The sequence below is a fragment of the Spodoptera frugiperda genome, chromosome 8, assembly GCF_023101765.2.
Source record: "Spodoptera frugiperda isolate SF20-4 chromosome 8, AGI-APGP_CSIRO_Sfru_2.0, whole genome shotgun sequence".
Lineage (NCBI taxonomy): Eukaryota > Metazoa > Arthropoda > Insecta > Lepidoptera > Noctuidae > Spodoptera > Spodoptera frugiperda.
The window spans coordinates 2,792,664-2,820,439 of NC_064219.1; the positions used below are offsets into that span (position 1 = coordinate 2,792,664).

Here is a 27,776-nt window from a genome sequence, read left to right on the forward strand (position 1 = left end):
GTTGACACAGAAAGGCTAGTTATTTCATTACATACTGCATACTATTGCATGCACTGTTTATTATTTATTAATTTATGACACACCAACAGCATACATTATACATTTACTATGACATAGTTGCAATACAACTATTGACAAAGTCATTGCTTTTTATTGTTTATTTTACATGCCAATATCAGTCAATGGGTGTCATAAAAAATCCATTCTTTGCGATAAGTGAGTTCATAGTTCCGCGGGAATTTGGGCGTGCAACACAGGGGCGTAGCCAGGGCCATATCTGCCGGATCAATTATACGGGGCCCCCAACGTTTAGCACGATCCGGCAAAAAAGCAAAAAATATATTTTTTTTATTTCATTTCATAAATCACAAAAGTCCAAATAATCATCTCCTTGTTTACTCATGTAAAGCATTCTTTGAGGAATAACCTAGTTTCTATGAGTGAGGAGATCTGAAAACGAAACGGCGATGCTGGGGCAGAAAGGTTCTCGAGTGGAGTCACAAGGTGATCATTGGATGCAAGTTGCTTCCAATCTACCTATCTGGAAATCATTGAGAGAGAGCTATGATCTGAAGTCGGAGGTCTTTTAACTGATATGATGAATAGTCTGACTCTTTCTCTCGCCTGATCCAGGGAGCGGAAAATAAATTGCATGCTTTTCTTTTTTTTTCATAGTAGTAGTTCATCCGTGATCATGGCGCTTGCAACAGTGCCGAAATATCGGGAACTCATCGGAATAAATAAACATGGCAAATATCCCGTCTCAAGTTCTAATAATGGTGCATGATTTTCTCCCCTCAAAAAAAGGGGGCCCCCAAATAAATTTTATTCGGGGGCCCCGTACAAGACACGCTACGCCACTGATTTAACCGCGACAACTTTATATCCGATTATATTTTGAACTAAATGCCTCCTGCCTAATATTACGAGGAATCACTTCACTATTGGCCTGCGTCTGTGCTAGCGCACACAGTTACAGTTAATTGGTATTTTTTAATTTAGTTTTTTTTTGTGTGGTGTGGTTTTCTGTGATGTTCATATGATCGCGACAAGATGAGTGTTCATAACTTCAGGTAGGTTCATATTAGTAGAATCAGTTTTTAATTTTCGTGCAGTGTGTTTTAGGTATTTGTTTTATTTATGAACAAATACCTTTTTTTTGAGGGGGGAAAATCATCCAATGACTTCTCCCGCTTTGGGTGAGGTGGGAGGGCGTGTCAGACTCTTACTGACTAAAAACCACCGCGTTCCTTCTCCTGCTTTGAGCCGGAGGCCCGGTAACCCTTTACGTTGTCCGCGGCTCCGGATCGGGCATCAGCCCTACTGGGCCCCGTCTGTGGTGGTCTGGCTCTTTGAGGCGCGCGCGGAACGCGACGCGCCGTACGCACGGGTCTGGTTGTGGTCGGGCGACGAGCTACCCTTGCTCGCCGTCCGCAGACCCGCACTTACGGTGGCCGGAGATCGTCACGAGATGAACAAATACCTATAAGTAAATGAGCAATACGGGGGAAACTTTCTAAAGACGCCTAGTTTTTTGGGGATAAAAGACTGTTAATCGGACGCCCGCCACAACCTCCCATACCTACCGCTGCAACTCCTGTAAGCCAGGATCTTCAGTAGATACTACCATGAAAACACCGGAACACTGAAGTCCGGCGTATCCCAGGGAAATGAATGACTGTCTTGGATCCCGCAACGAAACAAATCAGAAGATTATAAAAGAAAAAAGAGGATAAAAGATTAGGGAGTGTCGGACTTTTACCTCACTAAACACCTGTGGCCTTCTCTCGGTAAAGGATACCGAGTCCTCTAAATAGACCTGCTCGAGAGCCCATGGTGCAACGCCTGTGATGGCACGTGCCTAGGGATACTGAATGCGTCTCCCATGAGTTTCGTTTGGCAAGTTACATGGCAGCACGTGTTCATATTGGCAATATTCACATTAAAAATAGTGAATGCGAATATAAATGCGGATGCGAATGTAAAAAAATGTGTGAATATTCATTACATCACTAGTACCTATAGGTACACAATGTAAATTAATAATACGGTGAATTATAAATCAAAATGTTAAACTCACTGTTAAGTGTACTGTTTATAACGTCATATTTATCAACAATAGACTCTAATTTTAACGGAAACGTTTATCTGGATACCTAACCATTAGTTCGTACCTAAAAACACGTATATTTAAAAGCAACTACTTTTAATATAATAACATAACCATAAGGGTGTTTTCCCACCAGATATATGCTTTGTAGCTATGCTACTAAGATGTAATAGCTAAGCTGTAATAGCTAAACTATGTAACTGTTCCCACCGGTACTAAGCTATGTAGCTGTGCGAGGATGATGCACAGCTCGAGTATGCGATGTATGGATAGTAGGAAAGTCATCCATAGCACGCATGTTTCCAAATAAAAAACAACTTAGCTGAGTCCGTTTCTACTTCTGCTAAGCTATGTGTACCAATGAATAAGATTGGTGAATGCTAAACGCATCCACAGGAACGTAGCATAGCACATCTCCGTGGAAAAGTACCCTTAGTACCTTACCTACCTATACATATCTTTTAGAAAAATAAAGACTTTTAATAACATACCTAAACATTTATACACGTTGTTTGTTTGTTTGTTTCAGATCGCTCCTACTAGTAGCAATCGTTTTAAGCAATTGTGTAACTTGGACGACATCTATATATAATGTGAGTACACAATAATCTATCAAGCTCATATAACTCATTGAACTTAATCCTCCCCTCGTCCCCCATCCCCCATCCCCTGTCCCCCGTCTCCCGTCCTCCATCCCCAAACCTCATCACTTACAAGAAAAAGACAAAAAGGCAACGCACTTGAAAAGTTGTTAAACTCTTATCTGGTGTCTTGCGAGTGTCCCTACATAAAAAAAAATTTGGCTTGGCCATGCAGAAAAATACTGAGCGAAACGAAAACAATAAAATATGATTTTTTTATTTGCCTTTGTTTTTATTATCAGTTGACGTCCTTGAGCATGTTAGTGATTTTATCCATTATATCATTTGGAATGTGTCACTGGATAATCATTATTTTTATTTATGAATCACTCAATACATCTCGAATTTAGTCACACCATCATCAACCCATTCCCATCGTTGGCTGTAAGTGGATGTACCAACGTTTCACCAATAATACCATTTTCTTTTTTTTTTTTTTTTGAGGGGGGAAAATCATCCAATGACTTTTCTCGCCTTGGGCGAGGCGAGAGGGAGTGTCAGACTCTTACTGACTAAAACCACCCCGTTCCTACTCCTGCTTTTCGAACCGGAGCCCCGGTAAACCCGCTAGGTAGTCCGCATCAGCCCGGATCAGGCATCAGCCCTACTGGGCCCCATCTGTGGTGGTCTGATGGCTCTTTGAGGCGCGCGCGGAACGCGACGCGCCGCACGCACGGGTCTGGTTCTGTTCGGGCGGTGAGCTACCCTTGCTCGCCGACCGCAGGCCCGCACTTACGGTGGCCGGAGATCGTCTCGCGATCCCCGACGCCCGGAGTGTCTCTCGCGACGGCTGGGGCGTGAGGAGGTTTGTTCTCTCACGCGCCCCGCCTCCTCCTTAGCTAGCATGACTGCAGAAGGAGGAGACGGCATCCCATTCCCCCTCGCTCCACACCATGGCTTGTACCAATGCCGGACGCGAGAGGTCACCGTCGCCGACCACATCCCTGAGGACACGGCGGTGCTCAACCCATGCAGGGCATTCCACGACCGTATGCTCCACCGTGTCCTACCAATAATACCATAGCATTTAGCTTGATCTTCGCATAATTTTCGAATGACTGCACCAAATTAAATGGATAATGATTTTTTGTTAATGTTAATTTTGGTATTACTCGCATATTTTTGTACGAATGGAAAAAAATATATTCATCAGAAATGTCGGGAAATAGCGTTCTTGGAAATGGCTAGAAAGAAATAAAATTCTTTGACTAAGTATACCTACTCAACCAGGTTGACCGACATCTCACCAGACACAAATGGCAAGGCGTATATCTACCTGCATCCTACGTCATACCTGGGGGAGAAGGGTCGGGACCCTGGGGAGATTGGGGGGAGATCTCCCCTTGCTCTAGGACCTGCGGAGGAGGCGTAGCCAGCCAGAAGAGAATATGTCTGGAGCCAGGGTAAGATGGAAACTATTTACTTAATCTTTTCAGATCGAATTCAATAATTGGAGTAACATTATGTTTCTCAGACTTTGGGCTTCACAATGTCAATATTACTGAGCCAAACTACATATCGTAAGAAAATATTAGAGCATATTAAGCCTACACCCATTGTGTAAAGCTCCTTATCGGATCGAATTGGTTATCCTTCCGATTTAGAGTAAAAAGGATCAGTGGACTACATTACTAATCATATATTAATTGACCTTTGATGACCATCTTCTCTACTCGCGCAGACCACGCAACTCGTGTACTGGCGGCGACACGAAGTACTTCTCGTGCCAGACGCAGGACTGTCCCGCCGGCTCGGGCGACTTCAGAGCCGAGCAATGCGCAGAGTTCAACGACGTGGAGTTCAGGGGTTACAAGTACAAGTATGTTGTTCTTATATCTCTACGTTACCCTACTTCTTTCTATTCATGCCGTTGTCCTGCAGACTTCTCGTATAAATTACAGTTGGGTGCCGTACACGAAAGTCCCGAACCCTTGCGAGCTGAACTGCATGCCACATACTGAGCGGTTTTACTTCCAAATCAAGAAGAGCGTGATCGACGGCACCAGGTGTAACGACGATTCCTTCGACGTGTGTGTCGCCGGTGTCTGTCAGGTAACACTAACTCCTCAGCACTCTACTGCCCCACTACCTAATCCACGTGTAGGGAGGCTGTAATACCGTGCCACTATGCTTCCAGCACGTGGGCTGTGACATGATGCTGGGCTCCAGTGCCAGTGAGGATAAGTGTCGGGAGTGCAGAGGGAACGGCACCAACTGTCACACTATGGAAGGATTGTTCGACTCACAGGATCTCCTAGAAGGTGAGACCTATTTAACAGCCTACAAACTAAAGAGAAAACTTAACTTCAACTGGCAAGAAACGGACGTAACTCTTCGTCCCCGGATTTGAAAAATTGTACCTATTCCGAGTATGTATATTCAACTTTAACTTCTAATTATAGGCTACAACGACATCCTGCTGATTCCTGAAGGCTCCACCACCATCATTATTGAGGAAATACAACCATCAAATAACTATTTAGGTAAGGTTTTTACTCACTTCTAACTATAATTTGAAATTATGACGATTAAATAAACATTTTCATGACAATTTTACATTTGTAGTTTTTTTCATGCCCAAGTGATCCAGTAATTGTATATTCACAGCATTGAGAGCTAAAAACGGCACGTACTACCTGAACGGCCACTACCACATCGACTTCCCGAGGAGCATCATGATCGCTGGCGCTCTCTGGACATACGAGCGCAGTCAGCAAGGTTTCCCTGCGCCTGACAAACTCCGCTGCCTAGGACCTATCACAGAACCTCTGTATCTCTCCGTACGTATACCTTCTCACAAACACAGATCCTGTTCATATAGATCTCATAATACCTACTCACTAATTCATGTGTTTATTCCTACTACAGCTTCTTCTGCAAGATGAAAACGTCGGGATTAAATACGAGTACAGCATCCCCAACAACTCTACACCCCCACCGACAAGCAGTACAACTGGGTGCATGAGGAGTTTACGCCTTGCAGCGCCACCTGCGGCGGTGGTGAGTACTATTGAAGCGCAAGAGCAAGACACGTTGCGCGGATATTTTTATTAGGCACCATTCGATGAGCTCTTAACAATGTTTTATCGTCTTCGTTGTACCTGATCTTACTTATACTTATAATTCATACAATCATTTCACTACTATACATCGCTGTCTAGAAAGGAAACCATACATTTTAACATCCTCTGTAATCACAACCCAGGTTACCAAACCCGCAACGTGACATGCAGATCGAGGGAAGAGTTGGAGGTGGTTGACAGCAACTTATGTGACGAGGGTCTGAAGCCCCCCACGAACCAGTCCTGTAACCAAGACCCCTGCCCCGCGCAGTGGGTGGCGGGACCTTGGGGAGACTGCTCCAAGAGGTGTGGCAGCGGAGGCGTCAAGTCTCGGGAGGTCACCTGCCAGAAAGTGATTTGTAATGGGTAATATTACCTGCCACATGTACTACAGAAACAACTGGCGGCCGTACATTGTACAGTTATCTACCTTTCTTAACTTATACCTTTCATTAATAGAGATGTATCTTGCTGTATACAACATATGTAGAATGTCAGTGCGTAAATAATTCGTAAGACTCACCATACTCCTGAATTGTTATATGTATATATGTTACAGCCAAAGTAATAAATCTTGATATTATGTATACTGTCTAGCAATTATATATAACGTCTACACAATTTTGATAAAGTGATAAATGGCACAAAATTAATCACATTAACTAGCAATTTTATATACTATCTTCGAAGACTTGGATAATGTAATAAAACGAGCAGCATGCAAACAAATATGCAGCATGCAGCAGGCAGGGTTTCTGTCATGGCTCCGGCGCTGCGGCCCCACGCGTGCTAATCATCGCAGACGGCTTTCGCTCACCACCGCAGCTTCGGCTTGTTGGCCGGCTTCGTCGGCCAGCCTCAGCCACGGTGGCTCGCTAGCAGCCTCCTGCTCCTCAGCCCGCGGGCCGCCTCGCACCTGCGCGCCTACGCGATTTTAAATTACACTCTAGGGGTAGGACAAACAAGACGACAATTACGTTCTGTCACTAACCTAATATTCACAGCATATTAATCTTTTAACCAACATTATTATTTAATTGTTACAGAAACTATAGCAAAGTTAGTTTGATCGGAATTATGTATACTATCACTACAAGTTCACCACTACCATTTCCTACATAAGTCATTAGACCTACTAACGTTATGCGAATCAAAATGCCAAAACAAATTAGTCTTTGATCCTAAAGACTAATTTTTATTCTTACAAGTTATTCTTACAAGTAAGGCTCTTGTGACATTTTGAGTTACACATGTATTATTACTTTGAATAACTTAGAATCCCTATTATGAATAATGTCCAGATAAAGTGATTAATTTATTACATTTTCTAATGAATTTGGCACATATATAATGACCATTCATTATGAATAATTGCTATTTAATCACTATGACTGTAACATATATATAAATATAGAAGAAGCCGATGGCAGAAGTTAGAGTAACATAGGTTATGATGTGTGTGTTGACGGCTTCTGGTATTTGGACTCAGATTCGAATTTAAAATGACATGTTGTGTTCAGTATCACTGCCATAGTTCCTGATAAAGAGTGCTTGGATTTGCTGGGCCCAAAACCTGAGCCAACGCAGAACTGTGACGTAGATGTGCCCTATCCAGCCTGGTTCGTTGGAAAATGGACACCGGTAAGATACAATTAATAAAATAGTTCTGCTACTCGTCTTTTACAAAATAGATTGTAACTTAGCAGTTGCTAAAAAGTTCGTCTACCTTCTTCGTCAGTGCGACAAACTCTGTGACGAGGGTAAGCAAAGAAGACAGGTGGTATGTCGCCAGAAGATCAATGGCCGTATCACAGTGCTCGGTGAAGGAAACTGCACAGACGAGAAGCCAACAGTTGAGCAGAAGTGTATGATACAGCCCTGCGACGGTGTGGACTGGGTCACTTCTGATTGGTCTGAGGTAAGTTCACACTGCACACTGCTAGAACATAGGGATCTTCTCGGTGACCGTCTATCGTATAATTTTTCTATCTAAATACAAAAACACCGCTTAGCTAATAGCTTAACCAATAAGCTTATAGGTAAGCTTATACAGCACAAATATAATAAGTAAGTAGTAGTACACGTATTTAATATAATATTTGGTTTAAGTGTGACACCTGCATCTCAAAGAGACGGACGCGAACGGTGATATGTTTGACTTTATATCATATTGGAGTGAATGACAGCTTCTGTAGCCGCCATCAACGTCCAGTGGAGCAAGAAGAATGTGACCGAGGCGCCGAGGGGCTCCTTTCACCGTCCGAGGCGCAGTGGTATACTACGGATTGGAGCAAGGTATGCAGGATAATATAAAACGTACACACAGCTGACAAAAAACAATAATCATATGTTCTGCGAATGTGCTTCTCAACAGTGTTTCGTGCGCCGTGGCGATAGAGTTCAGATTAGGAGTGTATTCTGTAGTGTTTACAAGAACGACAGCGTGGAACAAGTGGAAGACTCAAATTGTGCTCACCTCTTGAAATGCAATGACACCAAACTTTGCTCCGAATCCGAAGAGGAATATCCTTTTCAATGGTTCAGTGGACCCTGGTCTTCAGTAAGTGGTCAGTAGTTATGAGTTTATTATTTGTATCTTGATTATAAACCTTTTTCTGTTACAACAACTTCTTCAGTGCACCAAAGAATGCGGTGGAGGAGAGCAGTACAGGCGTGTCATGTGTATGCGAGGGGATATTGAGGAGATCTTTTGCCCTTGGGTAGGCATTATGCCAGATTCTACGCAGTTATGCAACACTGAACCTTGTGACCCAGGTATAGCTATCAGTTAACATAATATGCATCATGCGGTCAGCCCCTATACCTACTAGACAATTCCACAGAGGTTATTACAACACAATATTATCATCATTAAAACTGACCTTACCACTTTATTTCGATAAACATATAGAGTCCTCCTAAAATAGCATTCATATATTTAATTACAGCAATAACCAATCCAAAGCATTTAAGCAGCTTTGATGAAAAAAAGCCGCTGTGTAACGAGACTAAGTTCGGCTGCTGTCCTGATAACAGGACCGCCAGCCTAGGGACCTCCCATACCTACCGCTGCAAATCCTGTAAGCCAGGATCTTCAGCAGATACTACCATGAAAACACCGGAACACTGAAGTCCGGCGTATCCCAGGGAAATGAATGACTGTCTTGGATCCCGCAACGAAACAAATCAGAAGATGTTAAAAGAAAAAAGAGGATAAAAGATTAGGGAGTGTCGGACTTTTACCTCACTAAACACCTGTGGCCTTCTCTCGGTAAAGGATACCGAGTCCTCTAAATAGACCTGCTCGAGAGCCCATGGTGCAACGCCTGTGACGGCACGTTCCTAGGGATACTGAATGCGTCTCCCATGAGTTATGTTTGGCAAGTTACATGGCAGCACGTGTTCATATTGGCAATATTCACATTAAAAATTGTGAATGCGAATACGAATGCGGATGTGAATGTTAAAAAATGTGTGAATATTCATTACATCACTAGTACCTATAGGTACACAATGTAAATTAATAATACGGTGAATTATAAATCAAAATGTTAAACTCACTGTTAAGTGTACTGTTTATAATGTCATATTTATCAACAATAGACTCTAATTTTAACGGAAACGTTTATCTGGATACCTAACCATTAGTTCGTACCTAAAAACACATGTATTTAAAAGCAACTACTTTTAATAACATAACCATAAGGGTGTTTTCCCACCAGATATATGCTGTGTAGCTATGCTACTAAGATGTAATAGCTAAGCTGTAATAGCTAAACTATGTAACTGTTCCCACCGGTACTAAGCTATGTAGCTGTGCGAGGAGTAGGAAAGTCATCCATAGCACGCATGTTTCCAAATAAAAAACAACTTAGCTGAGTCCGTTTCTACTTCTGCTAAGCTATGTGTACCAATGAATTAGATTGGTGAAAGCTAAACGCATCCACAGGAACGTAACATAGCACATCTCCGTGGAAAAGTACCCTTAGTAGGTACCTTACCTACCTACACATATCTTTTAGAAAAATAAAGATTTTTAATAACATACCTAAACATTTATACACGTTGTTTGTTTGTTGCAGGTCGCTCCTACTAGTAGCAATCGTTTTAAGCAATTGTGTAACTTGGACGACATCTATATATAATGTGAGTACACAATAATCTATCAAGCTCATATAACTCATTGAACTTAATCCTCCCCTCGTCCCCCGTCCCCCATCCCTGTCCCCCGTCTCCCGTCCCCCATCCCCAAACCTCATCACTTACAAGAAAAGGACAAAAAGGTAACGCACTTGAAAAGTTGTTAAACTCTTATCTGGTGTCTTGCGAGTGTCCTTACATAAAAAAAAAATTTGGCTTGGCCATGCAGAAAAATACTGAGCGAAACGAAAACAATAAAATATGATTTTTTTATTTGCCTTTGTTTTTATTATCAGTTGACGTCCTTGAGCATGTTAGTGATTTTATCCATTATATCATTTGGAATGTGTCACTGGATAATCATTATTTTTATTTATGAATCACTCAATACATCTCGAATTTAGTCACACCATCATCAACCCATTCCCATCGTTGGCTGTAAGTGGATGTACCAACGTTTCACCAATAATACCATTTTCTTTTTTTTTTTTTTTGAGGGGGGAAAATCATCCAATGACTTTTCTCGCCTTGGGCGAGGCGAGAGGGAGTGTCAGACTCTTACTGACTAAAACCACCCCGTTCCTACTCCTGCTTTTCGAACCGGAGCCCCGGTAAACCCGCTAGGTAGTCCGCATCAGCCCGGATCAGGCATCAGCCCTACTGGGCCCCATCTGTGGTGGTCTGATGGCTCTTTGAGGCGCGCGCGGAACGCGACGCGCCGCACGCACGGGTCTGGTTCTGTTCGGGCGGTGAGCTACCCTTGCTCGCCGACCGCAGGCCCGCACTTACGGTGGCCGGAGATCGTCTCGCGATCCCCGACGCCCGGAGTGTCTCTCGCGACGGCTGGGGCGTGAGGAGGTTTGTTCTCTCACGCGCCCCGCCTCCTCCTTAGCTAGCATGACTGATTCGCAGAAGGAGGAGACGGCATCCCATTCCCCCTCGCTCAGCACCATGGCTTGTACCAATGCCGGACGCGAGAGGTCACCGTCGCCGACTACATCCCTGAGGACACGGCGGTGCTCAACCCATGCAGGGCATTCCACGACCGTATGCTCCACCGTGTCCTACCAATAATACCATAGCATTTAGCTTGATCTTCGCATAATTTTCGAATGACTGCACCAAATTAAATGGATAATGATTTTTTGTTAATGTTAATTTTGGTATTACTCGCATATTTTTGTACGAATGGAAAAAAATATATTCATCAGAAATGTCGGGAAATAGCGTTCTTGGAAATGGCTAGAAAGAAATAAAATTCTTTGACTAAGTATACCTACTCAACCAGGTTGACCGATATCTCACCAGACACAAATGGCAAGGCGTATATCTACCTGCATCCTACGTCATACCTGGAGGAGAAGGGTCGGGACCCTGGGGAGACTGGGGGGAGATCTCCCCTTGCTCTAGGACCTGCGGAGGAGGCGTAGCCAGCCAGAAGAGAATATGTCTGGAGCCAGGGTAAGATGGAAACTATTTACTTAATCTTTTCAGATCGAATTCAATAATTGGAGTAACATTATGTTTCTCAGACTTTGGGCTTCACAATGTCAATATTACTGAGCCAAACTACATATCGTAAGAAAATATTAGAGCATATTAAGCCTACACCCATTGTGTAAAGCTCCTTATCGGATCGAATTGGTTATCCTTCCGATTTAGAGTAAAAAGGATCAGTGGACTACATTACTAATCATATATTAATTGACCTTTGATGACCATCTTCTCTACTCGCGCAGACCACGCAACTCGTGTACTGGCGGCGACACGAAGTACTTCTCGTGCCAGACGCAGGACTGTCCCGCCGGCTCGGGCGACTTCAGAGCCGAGCAATGCGCAGAGTTCAACGACGTGGAGTTCAGGGGTTACAAGTACAAGTATGTTGTTCTTATATCTCTACGTTACCCTACTTCTTTCTATTCATGCCGTTGTCCTGCAGACTTCTCGTATAAATTACAGTTGGGTGCCGTACACGAAAGTCCCGAACCCTTGCGAGCTGAACTGCATGCCACATACTGAGCGGTTTTACTTCCAAATCAAGAAGAGCGTAATCGACGGCACCAGGTGTAACGACGATTCCTTCGACGTGTGTGTCGCCGGTGTCTGTCAGGTAACACTAACTCCTCAGCACTCTACTGCCCCACTACCTACTCCACGTGTAGGGAGGCTGTAATACCGTGCCACTATGCTTCCAGCACGTGGGCTGTGACATGATGCTGGGCTCCAGTGCCAGTGAGGATAAGTGTCGGGAGTGCAGAGGGAACGGCACCAACTGTCACACTATGGAAGGATTGTTCGACTCACAGGATCTCCTAGAAGGTGAGACCTATTTAACAGCCTACAAACTAAAGAGAAAACTTAACTTCAACTGGCAAGAAACGGACGTAACTCTTCGTCCCCGGATTTGAAAAATTGTACCTATTCCGAGTATGTATATTCAACTTTAACTTCTAATTATAGGCTACAACGACATCCTGCTGATTCCTGAAGGCTCCACCACCATCATTATTGAGGAAATACAACCATCAAATAACTATTTAGGTAAGGTTTTTACTCACTTCTAACTATAATTTGAAATTATGACGATTAAATAAACATTTTCATGACAATTTTACATTTGTAGTTTTTTTCATGCCCAAGTGATCCAGTAATTGTATATTCACAGCATTGAGAGCTAAAAACGGCACGTACTACCTGAACGGCCACTACCACATCGACTTCCCGAGGAGCATCATGATCGCTGGCGCTCTCTGGACATACGAGCGCAGTCAGCAAGGTTTCCCTGCGCCTGACAAACTCCGCTGCCTAGGACCTATCACAGAACCTCTGTATCTCTCCGTACGTATACCTTCTCACAAACACAGATCCTGTTCATATAGATCTCATAATACCTACTCACTAATTCATGTGTTTATTCCTACTACAGCTTCTTCTGCAAGATGAAAACGTCGGGATTAAATACGAGTACAGCATCCCCAACAACTCTACGCCCCCCACCGACAAGCAGTACAACTGGGTGCATGAGGAGTTTACGCCTTGCAGCGCCACCTGCGGCGGTGGTGAGTACTATTGAAGCGCAAGAGCAAGACACGTTGCGCGGATATTTTTATTAGGCACCATTCGATGAGCTCTTAACAATGTTTTATCGTCTTCGTTGTACCTGATCTTACTTATACTTATAATTCATACAATCATTTCACTACTATACATCGCTGTCTAGAAAGGAAACCATACATTTTAACATCCTCTGTAATCACAACCCAGGTTACCAAACCCGCAACGTGACATGCAGATCGAGGGAAGAGTTGGAGGTGGTTGACAGCAACTTATGTGACGAGGGTCTGAAGCCCCCCACTAATCAGTCCTGCAACCAAGACCCCTGCCCCGCGCAGTGGGTGGCGGGACCTTGGGGAGACTGCTCCAAGAGGTGTGGCAGCGGAGGCGTCAAGTCTCGGGAGGTCACCTGCCAGAAAGTGATTTGTAATGGGTAATATTACCTGCCACATGTACTACAGAAACAACTGGCGGCCGTACATTGTACAGTTATCTACCTTTCTTAACTTATACCTTTCATTAATAGAGATGTATCTTGCTGTATTCAACATATGTAGAATGTCAGTGCGTAAATAATTCGTAAGACTCACCATACTCCTGAATTGTTATATGTATATATGTTACAGCCAAAGTAATAAATCTTGATATTATGTATACTGTCTAGCAATTATATATAACGTCTACACAATTTTGATAAAGTGATAAATGGCACAAAATTAATCACATTAACTAGCAATTTTATATACTATCTTCGAAGACTTGGATAATGTAATAAAACGAGCAGCATGCAAACAAATATGCAGCATGCAGCAGGCAGGGTTTCTGTCATGGCTCCGGCGCTGCGGCCCCACGCGTGCTAATCATCGCAGACGGCTTTCGCTCACCACCGCAGCTTCGGCTTGTTGGCCGGCTTCGTCGGCCAGCCTCAGCCACGGTGGCTCGCTAGCAGCCTCCTGCTCCTCAGCCCGCGGGCCGCCTCGGTCCTACGCGCCTACGCGATTTTAAATTACACTCTAGGGGTAGGACAAACAAGACGACAATTACATTCTGTCACTAACCTAATATTCACAGCATATTAATCTTTTAACCAACATTATTATTTAATTGTTACAGAAACTATAGCAAAGTTAGTTTGATCGGAATTATGTATACTATCACTACAAGTTCACCACTACCATTTCCTACATAAGTCATTAGACCTACTAACGTTATGCGAATCAAAATGCCAAAACAAATTAGTCTTTGATCCTAAAGACTAATTTTTATTCTTACAAGTTATTCTTACAAGTAAGGCTCTTGTGACATTTTGAGTTACACATGTATTATTACTTTGAATAACTTAGAATCCCTATTATGAATAATGTCCAGATAAAGTGATTAATTTATTACATTTTCTAATGAATTTGGCACATATATAATGACCATTCATTATGAATAATTGCTATTTAATCACTATGACTGTAACATATATATAAATATAGAAGAAGCCGATGGCAGAAGTTAGAGTAACATAGGTTATGATGTGTGTGTTGACGGCTTCTGGTATTTGGACTCAGATTCGAATTTAAAATGACATGTTGTGTTCAGTATCACTGCCATAGTTCCTGATAAAGAGTGCTTGGATTTGCTGGGCCCAAAACCTGAGCCAACGCAGAACTGTGACGTAGATGTGCCCTATCCAGCCTGGTTCGTTGGAAAATGGACACCGGTAAGATACAATTAATAAAATAGTTCTGCTACTCGTCTTTTACAAAATAGATTGTAACTTAGCAGTTGCTAAAAAGTTCGTCTACCTTCTTCGTCAGTGCGACAAACTCTGTGACGAGGGTAAGCAAAGAAGACAGGTGGTATGTCGCCAGAAGATCAATGGCCGTATCACAGTGCTCGGTGAAGGAAACTGCACAGACGAGAAGCCAACAGTTGAGCAGAAGTGTATGATACAGCCCTGCGACGGTGTGGACTGGGTCACTTCTGATTGGTCTGAGGTAAGTTCACACTGCACACTGCTAGAACATAGGGATCTTCTCGGTGACCGTCTATCGTATAATTTTTCTATCTAAATACAAAAACACCGCTTAGCTAATAGCTTAACCAATAAGCTTATAGGTAAGCTTATACAGCACAAATATAATAAGTAAGTAGTAGTACACGTATTTAATATAATATTTGGTTTAAGTGTGACACCTGCATCTCAAAGAGACGGACGCGAACGGTGATATGTTTGACTTTATATCATATTGGAGTGAATGACAGCTTCTGTAGCCGCCATCAACGTCCAGTGGAGCAAGAAGAATGTGACCGAGGCGCCGAGGGGCTCCTTTCACCGTCCGAGGCGCAGTGGTATACTACGGATTGGAGCAAGGTATGCAGGATAATATAAAACGTACACACAGCTGACAAAAAACAATAATCATATGTTCTGCGAATGTGCTTCTCAACAGTGTTTCGTGCGCCGTGGCGATAGAGTTCAGATTAGGAGTGTATTCTGTAGTGTTTACAAGAACGACAGCGTGGAACAAGTGGAAGACTCAAATTGTGCTCACCTCTTGAAATGCAATGACACCAAACTTTGCTCCGAATCCGAAGAGGAATATCCTTTTCAATGGTTCAGTGGACCCTGGTCTTCAGTAAGTGGTCAGTAGTTATGAGTTTATTATTTGTATCTTGATTATAAACCTTTTTCTGTTACAACAACTTCTTCAGTGCACCAAAGAATGCGGTGGAGGAGAGCAGTACAGGCGTGTCATGTGTATGCGAGGGGATATTGAGGAGATCTTTTGCCCTTGGGTAGGCATTATGCCAGATTCTACGCAGTTATGCAACACTGAACCTTGTGACCCAGGTATAGCTATCAGTTAACATAATATGCATCATGCGGTCAGCCCCTATACCTACTAGACAATTCCACAGAGGTTATTACAACACAATATTATCATCATTAAAACTGACCTTACCACTTTATTTCGATAAACATATAGAGTCCTCCTAAAATAGCATTCATATATTTAATTACAGCAATAACCAATCCAAAGCATTTAAGCAGCTTTGATGAAAAAAAGCCGCTGTGTAACGAGACTAAGTTCGGCTGCTGTCCTGATAACAGGACCGCCAGCCTAGGACCCTTTGATAAAGGTGTGTAGTAATTCACCTTTCCTAGTAATATGTACTACATACCAGTACTGTAAGTTTTGTCTTCTTAATTTTAGACTGTAGCATCCCAAGCACATGCAAGGAATCCACCTACGGTTGCTGTCCTGACGGTTTATCCCCGAAGCTGGGCGACACTGATGAAGGCTGTCCCGTGGAGGCGTGCGCAGACACGTTGTTCGGCTGCTGCCTCTCTGACAACAAGACGGCGGCTCAAGGCAATGACCAGGAGGGATGCCCACCACCACCGCCAGCCTGCGCAGCGTCTGAGTACGTAAAAACGCCTTATCCTATATAAATTGTTAAGCCTTCATAATATTAATTCTCATTATATATATTTCTCTAGTCTATCAAACATTGAAAAATATTATTGTTACTAGGTTTGGCTGCTGTGCTGATAACGAGACTGAAGCAACCGGACCCAAAAAGGCAGGATGCCCAGAAACTTCAACCACTGCAGCTGGTGCAGAAACCACAAGTGAAACTACTGAAGCTCTTGAAACGAGTGAAGGAAGCACCACCACGTCGGCAGGTAGTACGGAGATCGGTAGCACCCTGGACCTGTGCAGTAGTTTCGAGTTCGGATGCTGCGCTGACAACCAGACTGAAGCCAAGGGACCCGACGGTCAGGGATGCCCATGCGATGCTACTAAGCTTTGTGGCTATCCCGAGGGTATGTCATCAAGTTAATGTTTGAATCTCTTCACTTTTTCTGTCTGAGATCAACATTATATTATTTAGTGAAGTTTATACTCTTATTCTGTTTGCAGGCGTACCAGCGCCACCAAAGGTGACACTCCAGCAGGAAGTCAGAGGGACTTCCTGGAGTGTCACCTTTGCTGCCTGCTGGACAACACCAAACTAAGGATCGAACCTCTCAATGATCAAAGCTTTTTCATCTGGGTGCTTTTAGATCCTGTAAAGACGCCTGCGAGGATTGCTGGAGATGAGAATGCCGTGGTGACCGGAGAGCTGGGCAGCCCGCTCTCAGTGCAGTGCTTGACGTATGGGTACCCACGGCCATATGTATTATGGTACAGAGGCCATGACATATCAAAGGGGGTATACAATGATGATGTGTACGAAGCAAGAAGTAACGTGTTTATTATCAGAAATCTGGCTATGGATACTCTCGGGCAATACACGTGCCAAGCGTACAACGGGGAAGGCATGGCGGCGTTATGGGTGGTAACTATACGCGCATTCAGACCTGAGGGACTGTACACTGAGAATGAGTTGTTAGTGCCACGCGAGACGCTGCCACTGAGGCCCAAGACACAGGTTTCCACCACCGCGGAGTCTACTAAAACGCACATATTTATGTTTACTGGTAAGTTTAGAAAATGACAACTGTAAGATAGGTCTTCGGTCGACTGTTGCTCTCCACGTCGTTGTTAAACTTCTACCTAATTTAATCAGAATAACTAAAAAAAAATTATGTCTTACTATTTACTGAACATTATCTGTTATTCATTACTCAAATTTTGACCATGTTCCAGAATCTTCGATCTCAGAAGCTGAACCAGGAACAACAACTGCAACTGTCGGGGCTCTTGAAACGAGTGAAGGAAGCTCGCCCGGAGCAGACACCACGGAGGTCGGTAGCTCCACCCTGTACCTGTGCAGTGGCTTCGAGTTCGGATGCTGCGCTGACAACCAGACTGAAGCCAAGGGACCCGACGGTCAGGGATGCCCATGCGATGCTACTAAGCTTTGTGGCTATCCCGAGGGTATGTCATCAAGTTAATGTTTGAATCTCTTCACTTTTTGTGTCTGAGATCAACATTATATTATTTAGTGAAGTTTATACTCTTATTCTGTTTGCAGGCGTACCAGCGCCACCAAAGGTGACACTGCAGCCGGAGCTCCAGGTGGCAGCTTCGGAAGGTGGTAAAGCTACCCTCCGGTGTCTGTTCCACGGCAACCCTCCGCCCAAGATCACGTGGAGACATGGGAAGCAGGAAGTACGTATGGAGTACCTACCCCACATCGGGATTAGGTATTTTACAATATATGTTTTTTCAAACCATTTGTATATTTGTTAGAGCCAAAGTAATAAATCTTGATATTATATAATATACTGTCTAGCAATTATATATAACGTCTACTCAATTTAGATAAAGTGATAAATGGCACAAAATTAATCACATTAACTAGCAATTTAATATACTATCTTCGAAGACTTGGATAATGTAATAAAACGAGCAGCATACAAACAAATATGCAGCATGCAGCAGGCAGGGTTTCTGTCATGGCTCCGGCGCTGCGGGCCTTCAGCGGCCCCACGCGCCTACGCGATTTTAAATTACACTCTAGGGGTAGGACAAACAAGATTACGTGGTGTCGCTTTTGTAGCAGGTTTTGCACTAACTTATGTTGCATGGCATATAAAATTTTTAACCAACATTATTATTTAATTGTTACAGAAACTATAGCAAATTAGTTTGATCGGAATTATGTATAGGGCACAACAAGTTCACTACCACCATTTCCTACACAAGCCATTAGGCCTACTAACGTTATGCGAAACAAATTTATGCCAAAACAAATTAGTCTTTGATCTTAAAGACAAATTTTTATTCTTACAAGTTATTCTAACAAGTGAGACATTTTGAATTACACGTGTATTATTACTTTGACTAACTTGGACTCCCAATTATGAATAATGTCCAGATGAAGTGATTAATTTATTACATTGTCTAGTGAATTACGCATTTATATATAATGACCAGTCATTGTGAATAATTGCTATTTAATCACTCTGGCTGTAACATATACATATGTAGCATTGCAGATTTAAGATAATTATAAGGTCCCCAACAGATCGACGGCAGCGCGGGTCGCTACAGGCTGATGTCGGACGGCGCGCTGGAGATCGTGTCTCTATACCGGAACGACACCGGGGTCTACATCTGTGTGGCCGACAATGGGCTCGGAGTGGCCACGCAGGAGATACACCTGGTCGTCAATGGTGAGTTAGTTGCCTCATTATACCATACACGACTGGTCGTTGAATCCTATCTTTTGCCATCTCAATGAATAATAGAGACTTATATCTATTTTTCTCTGACTTCCTGCTGGACAACACCAAACTAAGGATCGATTCACCTCTCAAAGATCAAAGCTTTTTCATCTGGGTGCTTTTAGATCCTGTAAAGACGCCTGCAAGGATTGCTGGAGATGAGAATGCCGTGGTGACCGGAGAGCTGGGCAGCCCGCTCTCAGTGCAGTGCTTGACGTATGGGTACCCACGGCCATATGTATTATGGTACAGAGGCCATGACATATCAAAGGGGGTATACAATGATGATGTGTACGAAGCAAGAAGTAACGTGTTTATTATCAGAAATCTGGCTATGGATACTCTCGGTCAATACACGTGCCAAGCGTACAACGGGGAAGGCAAGGCGGCGTTATGGGTGGTAACTGTACGCGCATTCAGACCTGAGGGACTGTACACTGAGAATGAGTTGTTAGTGCCACGCGAGACGCTGCCACCGAGGCCCAAGACACAGGTTTCCACCACCGCGGAGTCTGCTGAAACGCACATATTTATGTTTACTGGTAAGTTTAGAAAATGACAACTGTAAGATAGGTCTTCGGTCGACTGTTGCTCTCCACGTCGTTGTTAAACTTCTACCTAATTTAATCAGAATAACTAAAAAAAATTATGACTTATTATTTACTGAACATTATCTGTTATTCATTACTCAAATTTTGAACATGTTCCAGAATCTTCGATCTCAGAAGCTGAAACAGGAACAACAACTGCAACTGTCGGGGCTCTTGAAACGAGTGAAGGAAGCTCGCCCGGAGCAGACACCACGGAGGTCGGTAGCTCCACCCTGGACCTGTGCAGTGGCTTCGAGTTCGGATGCTGCGCTGACAACCAGACTGAAGCCAAGGGACCCGACGCACTATGGAAAATGGTAGAACAAACGCATATCAAAAATGCTTTTTACGAATATCATAATTTGGCTAATATGGCTATTTTATTAGGTTCTCTAATAGTCAAATTATAATATTCATTAAGATTTTTTCACTTAATACGCGAAATTTTTTTTTTTTTGTAGATAGAAATACATAGAAGACAGAAGTGCCAAACTCAAGTCTTTGCGTATACATGTTTCAATACCATATTGTGAAAAAAATACTTGGTACAGATATGCAGTATTATACATTTTTAGAAAGGTTATTTTATGCTTTTTGCGATAGAGCTTAATGATTTTAAAAGTAAAGAAAAATATTTCAGTAATTACTTAAAAAGTGACAGACCTTATTTTTCACTTATTTTTTTTTCGTTTAAGGTTTTCAGTGTTACCCACGTTTGCCCAACCGCTACTTTTTGTGTTGACTAGTAGTCTAACTATTCATAAATATAATGCAAAAAAAATTAGCTGCGGATATATGCGGTTTTAGAAGATATGAGAAAAATACTGATAAAAGTCAGAACCCGAAAATTGGTATCTTTTGCGGTTTACCACTTCACATGAACAATATGGATCTTATTGAATATTTTCTTCATTATTTCATGATAACAAAGGGATCTTATCAAATTTGCACTCGGTTTGCGTGGGAAATTACAAGATAATAATGATGTAGGTACCAATTCGATATTGTAAAATGAGTATATAAAGAGAAGCAAAAACTATTCGAACCATCTACATCAGTGTAACTTCAAGTGAAGCAAATCTCATCTGCGCCTATTATTTCTGCAGATTGTGAAGTGTCAAAATGTCTTCCTTCAGCTGTACCAAACGAGACTTCATAATCCCCTATATCGAGGGCGGCAAGACCATCGAATCATTATCCAAAGTTTTAGTGGAAAAGCTCAATGTCTCTGAAAACAACTTGTGTTTTTTGTGTTTTATAATTTTATTAGTGACATACAAAGGCACATTCTTCCTATTTTCAACAAGCGCTGGGCCCTGGCATCTCGGAAAAAAGAAACATTTTTAAAGAAGAATTGTACTTGGTTGGACTCAGGGTATTCGTTAAATTTACCGGATTCTGAACAATATTCTACTCCATTAACATCTGGCCAACGAGGAAGAACATGCGTGGCTTATGGGGACTCCTCAGAATCTACCAAAAAGAGGAAAAACACTCTTCTACTCCAAGAATATGGCTTCGAGCTTATAAAAAACGTCTATGTGCAGGGACTACGGGCTTTACGTGAGTACACAGGAACTCATCTTGTCGAAGAATTAAGAAACGCTGACACTCAATACATTGTCCACCTTACACGCCTGGATTCGCTGCATGGAAATGATATTGCATATTTCCTATAATCTTTCGTTTAAGACTTGGTCTGCTTCAACTGAGGAAAATAAGAGATTAAAAAAAGAAAAGAAAGAACTTGTTCAAAAACGTTTCAGGGAGGAGTTGGGATTAAACGTCGACAAACCTCGGCAAGTTAGCGGGAATACGAACAATGGCAATACCGCATGAAGATTCTTCTATAATAGCACTTGCTCATCGGAAATAACAGGTGTAGATGAGGCATTGATTAAACGCCTATACATTCTTTCTTCTGGAATGATGATTGACCCTGAAAAATTTGGGGAATATGCAATAGAAACTGCAAGAATCTATGTAAGTAATTACGATTGGTATTATATGCCATCCTCCGTTCATAAAATACTCATACACGGGGAAAACGTTATCAAACATTTAGCGGTGCTTCCTATTGGACAGCTATCGGAAGACGCACTAGAGTCTCGCAACAAAGACTACTGAAACATACGACTTCATTATGCCAGAAAATGTTCCCGATCTGCTACAAATGAAGATGTCTTTAAAACGCTTTTATACACGTCCAATAGGAATCCAGATCCATAAATAACAAGTTTGAGAAAACCGTACGTAAGAAATGTAAAATAACTTGAAGAAGAGGCACTAAGTCTTTTAAACGTGGAACCTGAAAGTGAACCCACATTTACGAACCCTGAAGTGGTATAAGTTAAAAATAATATTTATATGTACGAGTATTTAGTTATTACTTATATTTGTACCTAGCTTCATCATTTCCTGAAGCCAGAGTATAGGATGTACCTATTAGTAATATGATTTTAATTTAGTAAATTGTTTTCATATATTTTTTTTATAAATATATATATGTATATATATATTGTTTACTTTGCTTGTTTGTAATTAACCATGGTTTAATCTTTTTAGTCATTATAAACTTGTATTCCACTTGAAATAAATTTTTAACTATTTTTTTCGTGATTTTTTTCCCATTTCTTTCATTCTATGCAAAAAAACTTACATAGATATACAAGAAAACAATATAAACTACACATCATTCGAATCTCCAAACCTTACTGCATATTTGTGCCAAATTTCATCACGATACGACAAAAATTCATGAAGTTACAGATTTTTGATCCGATACCGACCTATATTTTCCATAGTGCGACGGTCAGGGATGCCCATGCGATGCTACTGAGTTTGGTTGCTGTCCTGATGGTGTCTCTCCAGGTAAACAGTCCGAAGATTTAGCTTAAAATAAATGCTTTAGTATTCTATTGAGCGCCATCGTACTTCACAAACACTTTCAAGAAAGTTTACTAACTGTATAACTTTTCTGTTGATACGAAGTCTGTTTCAAGAAATATTTACAAATGGTTTGTATGACAGTCTCTGATTTTTCCCTGAAATTTCAGCTAAAGGAGCAGACAGCGAAGGTTGCCCGGGTCCCTGCAGCACGTCACCGTACGGTTGCTGCGAGGACAACAAGACCCCTGCCCACGGACCCAACTTTGAAGGATGCTGCTTACTGCAAGCGTTTGGATGCTGCCCAGACAACCGCAAGCCTGCCGAAGGACCACATCTTGAAGGTATAACGTTTTGAGTCAACAATTAAACATTGAAATTCAATATTTCTCACAAGTGAAGGCTGAACTGGAGTACCAGACGAGCCTCATCGCTGGCATCACTGGCCCATATCACATCCGCTATTTCTGTTTGAAACCCAAAGTTTTCCCAATACCGTAATACCAATATATTTATTAACGAAATGGGAAGTTATTGTATGTCACTATACGAGTAGTTCTCATAATGTCCCTTGTTGTCCTCAGGATGTGGGTGTCAATACTCGATCTACGGATGCTGCCCTGACAACGTCACCAACGCTCAGGGAGCAGACAACCAGGGCTGCGGCTGTCAGTACACACAGCACGGCTGCTGTCCGGACAGGTGCACATCTGATAAATCTGATCTGATCTGTTTAAAAAGTGCCTACGATAGCAATATTCTGACTGCTGTCAACACTTATCATAAAGTTAAAATACACCTAATTAACATTCTTTGACCAGACATACGGCTGCCGCTGGCCCCAACAACGAAGGCTGTGACTGCAGCACATTCCAATTCGGTTGCTGCCCTGATGGCGTCACCATCGCCAAAGGACCTGACCAGCAGGGCTGCCACTGCCGCAACTCCTTGTACGGCTGTTGCGGAGATGGCGTTACTCCAGCGACTGGTCCTGACGCTGCAGGCTGCGACTGTTCCTCCAGTATATATGGCTGCTGCCCCGACGGAAATACTAAAGCAACTGGCCCTAAGTTCTTTGGGTGTACTGATGTACCTGAAAATAAACAAGGTAAGATTAAAAAAATAATAGCTTATTCATAATCATGAGTTTCGTAGTCGGTTACATAATCTGAACTTTCCTTTAAACCAGCTGCCTGCAGCTTACCAACGGACCCAGGCTCATGTCACAACTTTACGGCGATGTGGTACTTCGATATGACCTATGGAGGCTGCTCCCGTTTCTGGTACGGAGGCTGTGAGGGTAACGGAAACCGTTTCGCCACGAAAGAGGACTGTGAGGATGTGTGTGTACAGCCCTCACCGAAAGGTAAACTTTACTATAAATTATTAATGAAGAATACTCTTCCTTCTCCTTCTTCTTGCTCTAATAACAAACCTGTAAAGCCATCTTTACTTCCCAGCTCTGATTTGAGTTAAGTATATTCAATAATTTCTTCAAATTCTTCTCCTCCAACTTAATTTTATACACCTCTACCATCTGCTAGATGCATGCAACCTTCCGAGCGTAAAGGGCGCCTGTGACGGTAGCTACGAGCACTGGCACTACAATAGCACGCGCGAGCAGTGTGTTCCGTTCCTATACGGAGGCTGCCTCGGCAACGCCAACAACTTCGAGACCAGGGAGCTCTGCCAGAAGCAGTGCGAGCCTAAAGCGGTTGAAGGTAAAGAGTCACGACTTACCAAACGGCATATGACAAACTAATGTGTTGTGCTAATGAAGAGTTTTGATAACAACGTCTCAACAATATTATAGGGCAATGCGACCTGCCGATAGAGCAGGGCTCGTGTGCCGGCAACTTCAGTCGCTGGGGCTTCAACCCTGCCACCCGCAGCTGCGAGCAGTTTATATGGGGAGGATGTGAGGGCAACTCCAACCGGTTCAATACCGAGGCCGCTTGTCGGATGCGCTGCAACCCACCAGGGTCACAACCACGTAAGCAATGAAAACCGTCTGTAGTCTATCTAATTGTGTTTGATGGAAAACAGTACTAATTGAGTTAGAAATCTTCCATTTTTGCATCAAGTTGGCTTGGCTTGTACTCCAATTTTATGGAGTATTTAGTTTTAAAGTAGGTAGATTAGGTATTTTTCTTAACTTGCATGGTTTGTAAAAGCATTGCTGTTTGTCTTATCGATCTTCTAACAATGTGTCACTAACAATGGGTTTGGAAACAGCTCAATGCGCAGAGTCACAAGAAGCAGGCTCTTGTGACAATAAGGAAGCTCTCTGGTCGTTCAGTGTGTCAAAAAACCGCTGCGTACCATTCTACTACAGCGGATGTGGAGGCAACAACAACAGGTTCCCGTCCAGGGAGGCTTGTGAACAGACCTGTCCTGCCGCTTACGGTTAGTTCAATATCGCCTTAAACAATGAAAAAGTGACAAATTTGTTCCTTCGAGTGTTTGGTTCTTTATTCTTCAACGGCGAGCTTGTGTTTTGTAAGTTTTACAACAGGACATTGTACAGAGAACAGCTCTTTTTTATAAGAACAAACCGAATGCACAATATCAATGTGTTTTGACATATTCTACCTCGCACCACGTACTACCAGCGGTAAGTTACGGACTGAATAAACGAATGATTAAGGGAACAGTTTCAACGTGTTTGTTGTGATAAATATCTGTTGTATGTGCTTGTCACGATTGCATGCTTGCTTGTTTCTATTCACTCAGTTTTTATGTTGGTGCATTGTGGGGAATAATCATTACCCAATGATGGTTTTTAGTCAGTAAGAGTCTGACACTCCCTCCCTCCTCACCCAAGGCGGGAGATATCATTGGTTGATTTTCCCCCTTGAAAAAAACACATGTAGGTATGGGATGGTATAATAATTGATTACATCGGACTCACCTAACACTTGATCAAGAGTACATTACATACTTATTATAATATGGTTGAGTTTATAACCGAATTAGATGGCCGACAGACAGACATTTTTTTATAGTTTTTAATATTTGCTCAATTACGTTCAAAAGTGCCTCCCCGGTCTATTTTTAATAAATAATTTTGACTTCGACTTTGGTGTCGTTCTACTAAATGTGATCCATTTTTAATCGTTATAGCAATAATTGTACCGAATTAATCGTGTTGTATGCTTCAGTGCCCGATAAATGCACGCTGCCCGCCGAAACCGGTCAGTGCTCCAACTACAGGGAACGGTGGTTCTTTGACACCACGTTCAAGAGGTAAAGAAATTTGGAATTTTATAAATTGTACTTTACATGTATATGCAAGAAAGATTTGAAAATGTCACGACACCCACGTCACAGATGTCGTCAGTTCTACTACGGTGGTTGCGGCGGTAACGAGAACAACTTTGCCACCGAAGCAGAGTGTGAGAACTCGTGCGCAGAGCTTAGGACCACCACTACCACCACCACCACCACAGTCAGACCTGTTGAACCACGACCGCAAGCAGGTCCAGAGGAACCATCCACGCCTGGTGAGTGTCAACATATCCGAAATAATTCGCATGTGAATTGTTTACCGTCAGTGATAATCAAAGCGAGCGGACGGCCTGACAAGATGTTACTGTACTTACGTGGAGACGAGATACAGGAATGAAGTTTATGTTCTCAGATATTTGCTTCCTCCAGAGATAAACTTATACAAGAGTTTGTCTCTTAGATTGTGACGACTGTAACCTACTTCTCAATCGAATTCATACTCTCTGATACAGCTGATCCTTGCGTACTCCCTCTTGAGGCGGGCACCTGTAGTGACTACATCCGACAGTGGTACTACGACCCAGCTTACGACCAATGTAACCAGTTCGCGTTCACCGGCTGCGGCGGTAATGCCAACAGGTAAGGACATTACAACGACCATGGACCATGGACACAGGGTCATTTGTAGAACATTGTTATAATATACAAAGAACACAAAAGCTACTAAAAGCAACGCTTTATAATAAAATAATAGAGGTAATCGTTTATTAAAATATGTCAGATTGGGGAACTATATAGTGCTGCTAGGTATATGTGCATTAATGACGTACATTTTTCGTAGATTCGAGACTCGACGTGACTGTGAGTCTCGCTGCAAGCGTCCTGAGCTGCGCACCACTACCACAGTAGCCCCACAACCACCAGTAAGTAATACATTAATGTCTCTTGATCCGGAGCTGCGGACTACCTAGCGGGTTTACCGGGGCTTCGGGTCGAAAAGCAGGCCTGTTGAACCACCACCACAAGCAGGACCAGAGGGAGAAGGAACGGGGTGGTTTTTAGTCAGTAAGAGTCTGACACTCCCTTTCGCCTTGCCCAAGGCGGGAGAAGTCATTGGATGATTTTCCCCCTCAAAAAAAAACTCTTAATGCAGTCCATTTTACAATACTTCGAATAGTTTTTAATATCTTAACGGACTTTAAGGAGTAATGAATTAATAGACTTGGTCTTGGTACGATGTATAATACGCCAAAATTAGTTAATAAGGAAGTAGATATGTGGAACATTTGATACTCGGGAAAGGAGTGACGTCGTAATTGATCAATAATGAGTACTATTTTATTGATCGAGGGGCTGTTTTCAAAGGGTTAATGCTCATTGCTCTTCACAGCCGCAGCCGCAAGCAGAACCAGAATGCAAGACCCCAACTTCACTGGAACCATGCGGCAACAACGTGACAGTGTTCTACTACGACGCGGAGAGTCGACGGTGCCTCGTCAGCGGCTTCGGAGGTTGTGAACATCCAAACTCCTACAGTAACTTTCTCATAAAACCATAACGGAGGAGGAGTGTGAGAGGACCTGCGGTGCCTTCCGCGGACTAGGTGAGAAAGATCCTAAAAAAGGAAATTAGATATGTTACGGTAAGAGTGAATAATTGTAAATTATTAATAATGATCTATTTTTAATAATACATAATTACCGAAACTCGAGGTTAAAGTGATAAATTAATCACAACTGTCGGTTTTTATTAATAATTTTACCCTAGTAGTGATAATTGTAATAAGTGGTCAAGATGTTATTTTTATTTCAATTTAAACGGCAATATATTGTACTTGCACAACAAATATTTGTTTAATTCTATGGTAATACTTATAGGTGCTACAGAAGATTTACA

The 27,776-nt window shown here is 42.5% G+C and overlaps 1 protein-coding gene across 1 annotated transcript in view; it reads left to right on the top strand.

Moving 5' to 3' along the window:
* The first annotated feature begins 952 nt into the window (after positions 1–952).
* Positions 953–27,776, top strand: part of LOC118275787 (papilin-like) — a 38,435-nt gene continuing 11,611 nt past the window's right edge. Inside the window, 56 exon segments of the mRNA XM_050695644.1 lie at positions 953–1,073; positions 2,640–2,703; positions 3,982–4,154; positions 4,433–4,570; positions 4,653–4,803; positions 4,889–5,012; positions 5,154–5,234; positions 5,359–5,531; positions 5,620–5,689; positions 5,692–5,751; positions 5,957–6,179; positions 7,334–7,454; positions 7,552–7,731; positions 7,923–8,108; positions 8,188–8,373; positions 8,450–8,588; positions 8,762–8,893; positions 9,112–9,193; positions 9,896–9,959; positions 11,242–11,414; positions 11,693–11,830; positions 11,913–12,063; positions 12,149–12,272; positions 12,414–12,494; positions 12,619–12,791; positions 12,880–13,012; positions 13,218–13,440; positions 14,595–14,715; positions 14,813–14,992; positions 15,184–15,369; positions 15,449–15,634; positions 15,711–15,849; positions 16,023–16,139; positions 16,214–16,424; positions 16,535–16,827; positions 17,068–17,484; positions 17,654–17,884; positions 17,982–18,118; positions 18,978–19,125; positions 19,302–19,718; positions 19,887–20,164; positions 22,571–22,637; positions 22,823–22,996; positions 23,237–23,354; positions 23,474–23,760; positions 23,842–24,018; positions 24,197–24,373; positions 24,466–24,645; positions 24,888–25,058; positions 25,814–25,898; positions 25,983–26,155; positions 26,293–26,297; positions 26,341–26,519; positions 26,722–26,803; positions 27,271–27,417; positions 27,420–27,483. Of these exon segments, the coding sequence (XP_050551601.1) occupies positions 1,054–1,073; positions 2,640–2,703; positions 3,982–4,154; positions 4,433–4,570; positions 4,653–4,803; positions 4,889–5,012; positions 5,154–5,234; positions 5,359–5,531; positions 5,620–5,689; positions 5,692–5,751; positions 5,957–6,179; positions 7,334–7,454; positions 7,552–7,731; positions 7,923–8,108; positions 8,188–8,373; positions 8,450–8,588; positions 8,762–8,893; positions 9,112–9,193; positions 9,896–9,959; positions 11,242–11,414; positions 11,693–11,830; positions 11,913–12,063; positions 12,149–12,272; positions 12,414–12,494; positions 12,619–12,791; positions 12,880–13,012; positions 13,218–13,440; positions 14,595–14,715; positions 14,813–14,992; positions 15,184–15,369; positions 15,449–15,634; positions 15,711–15,849; positions 16,023–16,139; positions 16,214–16,424; positions 16,535–16,827; positions 17,068–17,484; positions 17,654–17,884; positions 17,982–18,118; positions 18,978–19,125; positions 19,302–19,718; positions 19,887–20,164; positions 22,571–22,637; positions 22,823–22,996; positions 23,237–23,354; positions 23,474–23,760; positions 23,842–24,018; positions 24,197–24,373; positions 24,466–24,645; positions 24,888–25,058; positions 25,814–25,898; positions 25,983–26,155; positions 26,293–26,297; positions 26,341–26,519; positions 26,722–26,803; positions 27,271–27,417; positions 27,420–27,483 (8,710 nt within the window). The 5' untranslated portion in view covers positions 953–1,053.